Source organism: Hemiscyllium ocellatum, chromosome 15 (genome assembly GCF_020745735.1).
Source record: "Hemiscyllium ocellatum isolate sHemOce1 chromosome 15, sHemOce1.pat.X.cur, whole genome shotgun sequence".
NCBI classification, from domain to species: domain Eukaryota; kingdom Metazoa; phylum Chordata; class Chondrichthyes; order Orectolobiformes; family Hemiscylliidae; genus Hemiscyllium; species Hemiscyllium ocellatum.
Window position 1 is genome coordinate 11,494,150 of NC_083415.1, and position 12,921 is coordinate 11,507,070.

The 12,921-nt window shown below is 41.2% G+C and overlaps 1 protein-coding gene across 1 annotated transcript in view; it reads right to left on the minus strand.

The window, feature by feature from the left end:
• Positions 1 to 1,781: 1,781 nt before the first annotated feature.
• LOC132822644 (cadherin-22-like) overlaps positions 1,782 to 12,921 on the minus strand; it is a 725,287-nt gene continuing 714,147 nt past the window's right edge. Inside the window, exons 10-11 of the mRNA XM_060835890.1 lie at positions 5,576 to 5,827; positions 1,782 to 2,278 (exon numbers count right to left, since the gene is read on the minus strand). Of these exons, the coding sequence (XP_060691873.1) occupies positions 1,782 to 2,278; positions 5,576 to 5,827 (749 nt within the window). The remainder of the gene's footprint in view (positions 2,279 to 5,575; positions 5,828 to 12,921) is intronic.

Sequence of the window (12,921 nt, forward strand, 5' to 3'; positions counted from 1 at the left end):
CGAGGAACTGGGATAAAAGTCAATGCTCAAGCCACATTACAATCAAGAAAAGGAAGAATGGAACTCAGACCCAGTAGAAATTGTCACCTCAAGCTTCAAGTTATTGCATTGGCGTCCTAGAAGCATTGAAGGTTGTTTCGAATGAAAGAATTCCTCAAACCAGTGAACTCCAGCAATAGGACACATCAATGGCAGGTACAGCTGAGAATCTGAAGTGACAAGGCTGTGTTACAGAGGCCATTTGTTCTGACATAGCAGATCTGGAGGGTCTGAAGCTGCCAATGGTGTTTGCAAGCTCTTAACCTCATTGCAAGTGTAGCATACAACAACAAAAAAACAAAATAAAGGTAACCTTCACAAATACAGGAAAAGTCACCCAACTATTTTTGCGTTGTAACCAAGGCCACTGGGTTGCAATTTCCAATTTGAGTTAGAACATAATCCATGAATCTCTGGTTAAAACTCCTAGATCTAAAACAATAAGAACATACTCTGGACTTGTTTGTTCGGTGACAGAGGAGCTCTACCTCTTCACACCTTACAGATATTGGGTTTTCCATTTCTGTGGAAAAACAGATTGATTCACAACGCATGTAAAAGTCCTGGTATCCCAACTATTCAAAATAAACATTGCCTCATTCAGAGATTTGAGTGAGGTGTGGAACTGGCAGTCACCATAAACCAGTGGCCCTGGTTTATCATTGTATTGTCAGTGTAAACCACATCAGTTGTTCTGCTTGCACTGTCCTTCAGCTAGAGTACAGAGAAGTGTTTACACTGGTACATTGAGCATACAGTGCATTACAGGGAAAAATGCACAAATCTTTGTGAATTACAAAGCCATAGAATTCTAGATTTTAATTTATACATCTCTTGACTGATTTGCCGATCATTGTGAGGCCAATGGGAATTCATTTTTTCTCATGGGTGTCAACCTGATGGCTAATTTCTCTATTTTCAACTGAACTAAAGCAAATTATCAAAGACTGTTTCAGGATCCTTTTTCTTTTGTTTCTTTTTTGATGAAACTGTTCCCAATCGATGTTTGCAAATTGGCTTTCATTCTAGTGTACCATGGATCAAGTACTTCCAAGCCAGTTAACTTTGTGGCACCTTTGACCGCTGCTAGTTATCCAGCTGGATATGTTATTAATTAAAACTGGCACTGCCAACTTACTGTGCAATCAAGGATTGCAGTGATGCCAATGCCTCAGAACTTTCATTCTTTTTCTTCCCGAAAATAAAAGAAACCATCTAAACAACAAAGTTTTGTAACAATTTTAACAGAATTATTTAAAAGAGTCAAATCAATTAAATAATTTCAAAACAGCAAACGTGGCAGGACCAAACTGCAGCTTCATTGACAGTGACTCTTGGTTTCTATGTCACTTCATAGACACCATTGCTACTTCATGGCCAGCAGTAACTTGATCTAATGTGTTCAAATTTGGACCATTGCACAATCCTTCACTGTAGCTGCCAGGCTTTTTAATGCATTGACGTCTGGAGATTTGTCAAGATTCTACACCGTGTTCTATGTTGTGTTTACAATCACCATTTCACTGGCAATCTTCAGCCACAGTAACTGATTGAAAAAGACTTGCCAATTTCCAGATCGGGGACTTTAATTGGAGAAGGTGATGCGTTTTTGAAGAGGAAAGTTTTCATTTAGACTTTCCCAAGTGTCAGCTTTCAGGACCTAAGCTGCACTATTTTTGTTGGGAATGATTGTACTATTTTTGCAATAATGCAAGAGTAACTGGGAGTTTCACTGTTGGATGCTATGATCCGTCATCTGCCTGGTTTGCTGAGTAAAGTCCAGCGAGCTGCCTAAACCGAGGCCCCCAGTCACTGAGGTAGTTATAGTCCTGATCTGAGTCAGTCGACAGAGAGTTAATGGAGCTGAGTGACTGTGCCACAGAGCCTGTGCCTTCATATGCGTATGTTTGAAAAGAGTCATACGGAGGAACAGAGAGATCAGCATCAGCCTCTTCCAGCTTTTTACAGACAAAACTCCTGAAAATAGAAAAATCTGCATCTGGATTCTGAAACCATTGGGGCAAAGAATGCAGTTCAGGCGTCACATTTTCTCCATCTGCTTTGACTTCTGCAAAATCATATAAACTTCGCAATGTCGTCATGTCGTAGGCCTCAGTGTCTTCCTCACCTCCTCCCTCGTCGTTATACTTAATGACATTGTCACGCATGTCTTCCTCATCCTCTGAGATCATATGACCCTTCCTGTGCCTCTTCAGAGTTAAGATGAGGAGGACAAGTACTGTATCAAAACAAAAGACATAATGTTAAGGAATTATTTCCTCCTGTAAAATTATTTGTTTTAAGATGCTGAAGTGAAATTTATTTACAGTTTCGAGTATCGTCAAGGTGGGGCTCAACATGCACATAGATTGTTAACACTTTTCAGAAGAATACAAGAAAGATGTGCATGAAGGAGGCCATCAGACTCATTCCAGATCAATAACACCAAAAGATATTCTATTTTTCCAGGTTTATTGTCTCATATACAGAAGCATATAGGCCTGGGACCAGTAATGGAAGATTCTCTCCTTGTCAGACACGTTATGCCTGATGAAGGTATCCATGAGTGAGAACAGAGGGACCTGGAGAAATATCAATCTCACCCTGACTCCTCAATTGACCCACAAAGCCCTTGTTGGCTACATCACTCACACAGTCATAGAGTCATACAGCACAGAAACAGACCCTTTGGTCCAACCAGTCCATGCTGACCATAATCCCAAATTAAACTAGTCCTACCTGTCTGCACTTGGCCCATACCCCTCCAAACATTTCTTTTTCATGTACTTATCCAAATGTCTTTTAAATGTTGTAACTGTACCCACATGAACCACTCCCTCTAGAAGTTCATTCTATACACAAATCACTCTCTGTATTAAAAAAGTGCCTGTCATGTCTTCATTAAAAATCTTTCTCCTCTCATCTTAACAATATGCCCCCTAGTTTTGAAATCCCCCACCCTAGAGAAAAGACACGTGCCATTCACTTTATCTATACTTCCTCATGATTTTATAAACCTTTATAAGGTCACCCCTCAACCCCCTCTGCCTCTGGTGAAAAGAATCCCAGTCTATCCAGCCTCTCTTTACAACTCAAACCCTCCATTCCTGGCAACTGCCTGGTAAAATTTTTCTTAACCCTCTCCACTCAGTCCCAATAAATCTGGCCCACTCACCATTTTACCCTGGGTTCCATTGTGGATCCATGGTGCAAGACATATTGCAGTACTGGAAGAAAGGCGGCATTGCAGGTATTAGGAAGCTGCCAGCCTCTGACTGACTGGTAGGGCATAAGCCAGGGTCTCTGACAGGGATATTCCCTTCATAGCTGGCAGTGCCCAATGAGAACGTCATCCCAAAATGCTGACCAACAGTGGCTCTGCCACCTGTTTATCCATCTTACCAGGGAGACAGCAGTGTAGTGACAGTCAATGGACTAGTAATCCAGACACACTGACTAATGTCCGGGAGACATAGCTTCAGTTCCTATCCTGGCAAAAAATGAAAGTTGAATTCAATTTGTAAAAATCTGGAATGAATAACTGGTCTAATGGACCATATAGCCACTGTTGATTGTCATAAAAGCTCATCTCATTCACTAATACCCTACAAGGAAGGAAATCTGCCATCCTTCTCTGGTGTGGACTGCATATGACTCCAGACCCACAACAATGTGCTTGGAACTTAACTGCCCTCTGAAATGGCAGAGCAAGTGACTTAGTTCAAGGGCAACTAGGCATGGTGCTGACAAATGTTGGCTGGGACAGTGAAGTCACATTCCATACAAGAATTTAAAATCAGTTAAATATCACTGAACAATTTTATCTAATTCGACCACAATTTCCTACTCCTTCACAGTGAAACAGAATTCATTCAATTACTTCCTTAGAACTCTGGATTTTGATTGCTTTAAAATCAGGGCCATACTTAACACTTCAAGAAGGAACCTTTTGGGGACTGAGGCTGGGTGACTGCTTAAGTTAAGCTGAGGACTGAATGCATTTTGAGATTGCCTTACATCAGCTAATTGTTTGTACCTTGAACTCAACATTTTCCTAAGGTAGACACCTGTTAACTGTCTGAAGCTAAAGTGCTTGTAACTTTACTGTAATAGGTCTTCTGAAAATGGCCAAGAGTAAACCATGCATTTCCATATCCATGTTCACTCTACCCTATCCATGTCTCAGCCCATTCTGCAGCTAACAACCTCCTCCAAGCATTTTTTCCAAATTCCAGGTTTTCCTACTCCAGCACAATCCTGGTTGGCCTCCCTCCTCTGCCCTCCACAAACATGAAGCAGATTATAACTCTGCTGCCCCTGTCCTTTCTTGCACCAACTCTCGTGTACCCACTGTCATTGCCACATCAGCTCACAGTCAAGTCGACATTATCCATGCTCTTGCCAAGAGTGACCAACTCTCGGCAAAACGCGTTTGGCATGTGGGCGATCCTGCAAGTGGGCAGTAGGGACAGGGGCACTTCCAGATTTGTGGAGGGAGTGGGGGGCGTGGGGGGTGGTGGTGGGAATGCTGACATTTAGGAATGGACATTTGCGAAGAACAGTCTAGCAAGAGTACCACTAGGCCATTGCCTCCCCCTCATGGTCAGTGCAGGAATCCTCAGTGGAAGTAGTGAAAACTGTATAGAAGCCTGCTTCCTACGCACAAGATTAGCTGTTGTATTGTTGTTTATAAAGTATAAATGCCCAGGAACCTCTCAGTGTAAGAGGGAGAGTATTGTAGCAAATAGATGAGTGTATGGATGCCAGTAAGGGAGGGGGCAAGGCGGGTGAAGTATGTGAGTGAGAGGGCAGGCGGAGGTATTGGTAAGGGAGCAGAGCAGCAGGAGGATGAAGAGTGGCAGTGTTACAGGTGGGTTGGGTGAAATTCGGTTAAGGTGATCACTCAGCAGGGTGTGACATTAGGTCACAATGGGTCTGGGGGAGGAAGGTCTTTATATCAAGAGGGTTGGGGGAAACATAGATTCAAGGGGAAGCAGAGTGCAATGGAGGGGCAGGGGGCATCAGAGGGATCAACAGACAGCTGGATGTTTGAGGGACCGACATGCTGAGAGGGAATTTGAGGATTAGGCTGAGAGTTGATTGTTCAGGGATGAGTCAGAGTGGTTGGTGAGGAAGCAGTTTGAGTGGTTGAGCAAAAAGAAGGTGGGGCTTAATGTCTTGTCACTGGGAAGAGAGTCTATGGTTTTTCTTCTACAGTTTTCTGAGTAATTATCCAGGTACAATTCTCCAGAGTCTCTTACTAAACTATTTGAAGGAAGCAGAGGGAATCCTCATTGGATGTTCATACTTCCCTGTCAATTCCTACAGATTCCATGTTCATTATTACCATTCCAATTTAGGATGTGTCTGATTTCCATCTGGAGAATGGAAGATCTGTCCATAGTCTATAATTCAGCTACTGCCTGCTACATTCTGAATGGATAAAGGTTGGTTCATTAAATCTTAAGGTTCCGAGTAGAACAACCAATAAATAACTGCTTTTTGTTTAATTTAATGAATCACTTTAATTGCTTACCTATCAGTATAAGAATGCAGACCAGCAGAGCTATTAGTGCTCCTGGGCTTAGCACTGCAGAAACAACATACGCTGCGGCATTGCACGACTGGATAGTACCATCGTTGTCACAGCCACACACCCGGACAGTGAGGGTACCTGTACTGCTCAGGGGTGGTGGTCCACTATCAACCACTAGAATCGGGAGAAAGTAGATGTCCTGTTCTTGGCGGTTAAAGCCATTTTTGTGCGTTAGAATTCCAGCTGTGTTTTCTAAAAGAGGCAAAATTCACCTGGTTAGCACCAACATATTTTAAATGTTGTACACAAATAAAAGATCACAGGCTGTTTTCTGCTTCAGAATTCTGCTTCAACCACTGCAGCAAGAAGCCTGCAGTTCTGTGGATACCAGCAGCCCATATAATTCGTCTGAACCTAAACACTGATAAATGTCTCCTCACTCTACTCAACCAAGCTTTACATTGCTTTTCAGTTTCAGTTTAGCGATGTCCAGCGCCAAATAAAACTAATATTCAATCCCATAAACCCATCTCAAGGAGCTGTCAGTTCTGCTCCGTCTTAGCCTTGAAAAATTGACTCATCTGTATATGTTTGTGAGTGATTGTAGCAGAGCAAATCACACACATCTTTCAGCTCATTGACGGTGATAAATTGGATTAACTTTGCTTCTCGCACTCCGTGCCTTCAAGTAGCATTTGAAATTAGTCTATTTAACTCCTCATTCCAAGTAACACGGTGCAAACATTGATAAATACATATTTAGACTTCTCTTCAATAACACCTTGCCAGTTTTTTTTTGGTTATGCCTTAATGCCTTTTACAACAACTCCACTAAGAAGATAAACACATCAACCAGAATGAGATAGCCTCTGCACGGTTTTCCAGCGATAACCTGGACAAGTGACTCATGAAGGGATGTTCATGCCATTAAATTTCAAGGCTCTTTGCTGTAAACTATTAAAATGTTTCATTGTGATGTTACTTTTAAACGTTGATTCTTTTTAAAAAAAAGATTAACAATTATCTCAACCTTTTGGGTTTTGTACAACTCCACATCCTGAGGAAAATAAAACACTAAAACAGTTAGTACTTCACAGATACTGTTGGTCCAGTGGTTGAATGGACAGGACCAATTGATTCCCAACCAGAATGTAAAAATTCATTTCTCATTGTTACTTTGGGTTTGAGGAGTTTGATTAGTTCTGGGTCATTATTTGTTTGTGTAAGAGTAAATTAAGATGTTCCATTTTGCCCTGTTACTCTGGATAGTACTTGAGTTTTGTTGTGATATATTCAGTTGGCTGGATGGCTATTTGTGGTGCACAGTGATGCCAATAGTCCACGGTCAACTTCTAAACTGGCAATGGCACCGTGATGGAGCAGCCATTTCAAACTCACCCCTTACCCGAGGCTAACCTGGTGACCCTCAGGTTAAACTACCACCAATCATCTCTGTCTCTGAGAGAACAGCCCAATGCTCCTGTGGAACTGTGTAACTTTAACTCTACATATGTCTTGAATTAAAATGTTGAGGAAATGATTATGCAGACATTCACAACAATATGTAGACATCAACATTTAACAGTTAATGAAAGAATATAGAAGTTTACCTACAATGTTTTTCATTTTTCATCTTTCTGTAGAAATTCCTGAAGTTACGCAACAGTGAAAACATAAGGAGCATCTAATGAATGTATTAGTTTTTGCTTTGTTTTTGTCAAATGAGTCAGTAGTGTTAGTTGAGCAGAGAGTCATAGAAGTCTCCAGGGTACAAATCAAACCCTTAGGCATGTGCTGGTCAAAAACAACTACCTAACTATTTTAAACACATTTTCCAGCACTTGGCCTGTGGTGTTATGGCTAGGCATCATAAGTGTATATCTGAATACTTCTTAAATGTTATCCCTCCTTAACCTCTCACTCCATATTTCAAAAGCATAGTTTTTGAGGTTCTGAATGTAAGTTGAATGTAGTCTGTCATTTAAAGAAAATGAACCACTAAATTCCTCTTGTCCTGACTTTACCATAAGACATGTGTAGTGACCCTAAAAATTGTGTTAACACAGGAGGTAAACTGAAAACTTGTGGTAAGGATAAATTTTCATTTTTTGCACAAGTCTGAAAAGTGAATAGACGTGATTTTCAGAGGACTGTTTTTAAATGAGGTACTGCATCCCCAGATGAATGCCTGGCTCAGGAAATCTATCCTCTCATTGATCCATTTTATTCATCCTCTGAAAGTCAATCTTTAAAAAAAATGAATCAAGACACCTCAGATCTTCTGGATCGATCGGACAGTGGCATTCACTTGTCAAGACAATGACCCCTCTAGATAGGCTGCTCTTGGTGCGTTCACATGAGTTAGGTTCCAATTTGTAAGGAAGCAACTGTCCAGTGACTTGAGGTACGATGGATCATTCAATATACACACACCCTCGAGTTGTAAATGAGTTCTGTTGTTGAATCAGTTCACAAGTTAACTTGCACAGAAGTTGGAACACAATACAGGACAATACACAGTAGCCGTTCATCAACACAGCAAATGGTTGTATGTCAGACCTTTAAAATTGCACCCTATAAAGGATATAGTTCGGAAATATGAGTGTATGTAAGCTGGAGGTTCATAAGTCAGGGTTTCCCTGTAACCAAGAAGAGAAAATGGAGGAAAAGCTGAGGGCAGAATGAAAGTTGGGAGATTGAATTAATTTGTTTTACCTCAGAGAACAGTACAGTATCAGTAAACATCAGATAAACAAATATATTAAGGACAAAAGGGTCACTAGGGAGATAATAGGGCCCTTCAAAGAGGGCTTATGCCCGAAACGTTGAATTTCCTGCTCCTTGGATGCTGCCTGACCTGTTGCGCTTTTCCAGCAACACATTTTCAGCTCTGATCTCCAGCATCTGCAGACCTCACTTTCTCCCCTCAAAGATCAGCAAGGTGGCCTTTGTGTGGAGGTGCAGGAGATGGGGGAAATACTAAATGAGTACTTTGCATCAGTATTTACTGTGGAGAAGGACATGGAGGATATAGAATATAGGATATAGATGGTGACATCTTGACAAATGTCCATGTTACAGAGAAGGAAGTGCTGGATATCTTGAAACACATAAAGTGGATAAATCCCCAGGACCTGATCAGGTATACCCTAGAACTCCATGGAAGCTAGGGAAGTGATTGCTGGGCCTCTTGCTGAGATATTTGTATCATCGATAGTCACAGGTGAGGTGCTGGAAGACTGGAGGTTGGCTAATGAGATGCCACTATTTAAGAAGGGTGGTAAGGACAAGCCAGGGAACTATAGAGCAGTGAGCTTGAGGTTCGGTGGTGGGCAAGTTGTTGGAGGGAATCCTGAGGGACAGGATGTACATGTATTTTGAAAGGCAAGGACTGAATAGGGATAGTCAACATGGCTTTGTGAGTGGGAAATCATGTCTCACAAATTTGATTGAGTTTTTTGAAGAAGTAACAAAGAGGACTGATGAGGGCAGAGCTTTAGACATGATCTATATGGACTTAAGTAAGGCGTTCAACCAGATTCTCCATGGGACACTGGTTAGCAAGTTTAGATCTCATGGAATACAAGGAGAACAAGCCATTTGGATACAGAACTGGCTTAAAGGTACAAGACAGAGGGTGGTGGTGGAAGGATGTTTTTCAAATTGGAGGCCTGTGACCAATGGAGTGCCACAAGGATTGGTACTGGATCCACTACGTTTCTTCATTTGTGATTTAGATTTGGATAATAAATGATTTGGATAAGATCATAGGAGGTATAGTTAGTAAATTTGCAGATGACACCAAAATTGGAGGTGTACTGGACAGCGAAGAAGGTTACCTCAGATTACAACAGATCTTGATCAGATGGGCCAATGGGCTGAGGAGTGGCAGATGGAGATTAATTTAAATAAATGTGAGGTGTTGCATTTTGGCAAAGCAAATAATAGCAGGACTTATACACGTAATGGTAAGGTCCTAGGGAGTGTGCTGAACAAAGGGAGTGCAGGTTCATAGCTCCTTGAAAGTAGAGTCACAAGTAGATAGGATAGTGAAGAAGGTGTTTGGTATGCTTTCCTTTATTGGTCAGCGTATTGAGTAAAGGAGTTGGGAGGTCATGTTGCGGCTGTACAGGACATTGATTAGGCCAGTTTTGGAATATTGTGTGTAATCCTGGTCTCCTTCCTATCGGAAGGTTGATGTGAAACTTGAAAGGGTTCAGAAAATATTTACAAGGATGTTGCCAGTGTTGGAGGATTTGTGCTATAGGGAGAGGTTGAATATGCTGGGACTGTTTTTCCTGGAGCATTGGTGTCTGAAGGGTGACCTTATAGAGGTTTATAAAATCATGAGGGGCATAAATAGGGTAACTAGACAATGTCCTTTGGTTTCTTGGGGAATCCAGAACTAGAGGACATAGGTTTCGGGTGAGAGGACAAGGATATAAAAGAGACGTAAAGGGCAACATTTTCATGCAGAGGGTGGTACATGTTTGGAATGGACTGCCAGAGGAAGTGGTGGAGGCTGGTACAATTGCAACATTTAAAATGCATCTGGATGGGTATATGAATAGGAAGGATTTAGAGGGATATGGGCTGGATTGGTTTGGGATATCTGGTTGGCATGGATGAGTTGGGCCGAAGGGTCTGTTTCTGTGCTGTACATCTTTATGACTCTGACTCTAAATCAGATTTTTTTGGTAGGCACTGAATTCTCACATTGCGAAGAGATTCTAAGACAAAGGGCAGATGTGAAAAATCTCAAGTCTGTTTGCAAGAGCTTTAAAACTGAGCATTATAATTACATGCATTTATTTGTTTCCTTTTGTCAACTATCTCTGTTACGATTAAAACATGGACTGCTAAAACCTTTTGCTTCATTTTCCAACCTGGTTACTTTGCCATGCTCTAATTTTATGTGTTGCTGAATTCAGGAAACATGTTGAATCTTTCCTTGTAGTTCCTTGCATTAATATATCGTCAAAGTATCCCAATATAATCTTCAATGCAGCTGATGAAGCTTCAGGGAAAATACACTGGCGTGTTCAGTAAAGAGATGATTGACTTAATGCTAATTGCTACTTACCAGATCTGCAGTAAAACCAAGATGTGGTCCAGCAAAAAGGTCACACACAATAATGATTCACAATTAAACGTTCAGTTTGGAAAGTGCTATTGCTTTGTTTCATACTCTTTCAAAAATGGTTCTAACTGACTATGCAAAGTTTTAGCAAAAGAAATCAGAGAAAACTTGCACTTAGCACTTGTATCCTTCACTATTTTTTAATTAAAATGCAAAATAATAAAGCATTCCAACATATAAATATGCAATTGATTTTATAACACTCTGCAATCTCTGAGGCACTGAATTGCATTTTCAATGTATGAAACTTTGAAAACATTCACTGCTGACTTTTTCTTATTCTGCTCCACAAGTAAATATAAAATATTTAGAGATCTCGACTTCTCTGCTGATCTTCTTGCCAGGCTAATTTTCTTCAATCTTATTTCTCAGCTTCAACATTTTGTTTGTTGGTCAAATTCCTCCTCTAATTCCTTTGAAAACCAGTCATTACTAGAACTACACCCCTGGTCCCCGTGAATTCTCTCTTTTTGTTATTCTTTCATGGATGTGGTTAAGAGTCAATGAGATTGCTGGAGTAACACATGGACTACACCAGGCAAGGTCAGCAGATTTCCCTCTATGAAAGGCATTTGTGTTACAGAAGGTTTTTGTGACAATTGATGCCAGTTTTATAGCCGAAAAAACTGCAGATGCTGGAATCCAATGTAGAGAGGCAGGAGGCTGGAAGAACACAGCAAGCCAGGCAGCATCAGGAGGTGCAGAAGTCAACGTTTCAGGTGTAACCCTTCTTCAGGACTCGGGATGGGTGTAGGAGGAGCTGCAGGTAAAGAGGGTGGCAGGGCCAGGGTGGTGAAGTGGGGATAGGTGAAAACAGGTACAGGATACCACCTGGTTGGTCAATGGGAGGAATTAATCCAGTTGGTGGCTGGGAGCAGTGGAAGGAATGGGGAGGGGATGGGAAGGGAGGTCATTTGAAATTAGAGAACTCAGTACTGAGTCCTTCAGGCTGGAGGTGGAAAATGAGATGTTCGTCCAGTTTGTGCTGTGGTTTGTTTTGGCCTGAGTTGGGAATTGAACCCGGTCTACAGGCGCTGTGAGGCAGCAGTGCTAACCACTGTGCCACCGTGCCGCCCAATCACCAATTTGGTGATTGTAAATAAGTTTGATGTAAATTCCTTTCATTGTTTATTCCCTGAATAGAATCGCTAGTGTGAAAACAGGCTATTCAGTCCAACAAGTCCATACCGACCCTCTGAAGAGTATCCCACCCAAACTCATTCCTCTACATTTACCCCTGACTAATGCACTTAACTCACACATTGCTGAACACAATGGGAAATTTAACATGGCCAATTCACCTAACCTGCACATCTTTAAACTGTAGGAGGAAACCAGAGCACCCAGAGAAAAGGTACAGGGAGAATGTGCAAACAACACACTGTTACCCAAGGCTGGAATTGAACTTGGGTCATTGGCACTGTGAGGCAGCAGTGCTAACCACCAAGACACCATGCTGCCTGTAAAGGCAAGGCAGAAACACAGAACATGAGCCAATGGTTTTACAGAGTCACAAAGGGCTTGTTTATTTATCAGTCTCCCACAAACATTATATACAGTTTGTGCTGAAGTTCCTTCATTGCCATGATACACATGAATTAAAATGGTGTAGGAAAAAAACTGCTTCATTAAAATCTCAATTTGAATAACTGGATTATTCACGTATTCTTCCAAAAAAACCCATTTCTATCATTAGAATATTATTATGCAGATAACTTGCTTTTACCTAAGAAATTTATATCCTTTCAAGAAATTTTCTAGGGCACAGCTGGCTACTGTTTTTTTGTGAAGTATTTGTTCAGCACAGTTTCTAACCGATTTTGTGAATATTTCTTGACACGAGACAATAAATGGGAATAGTTTTAATGTTTGACAATTGTATGGAAAAGGTTACTTGGCTCAGGCACCTATGGCAAACTTCTCTTGATTTTCTTTTTAGCGAAGGGAGAATAACCGTCAATGTCATTATTTGACAATTCCTATCTCTGAAGTTAATATTGGAGAAAGGCGCCGACAGCATGAGAAACAGTATCGAAGGAGAACAATGCTTGTGTCAGACTTTTGTTCCACACAAAAAAAAATTTCTGTGAACAAGGCAGCTCCAAATCATCAATGACATAAATCAAAAGCATGAAGCAAGGTTGTGTTTATTAAAGAAGTGATGGTAACGAGTAGCTAAAGCATTCACATAGAGGGCAGCAACTAC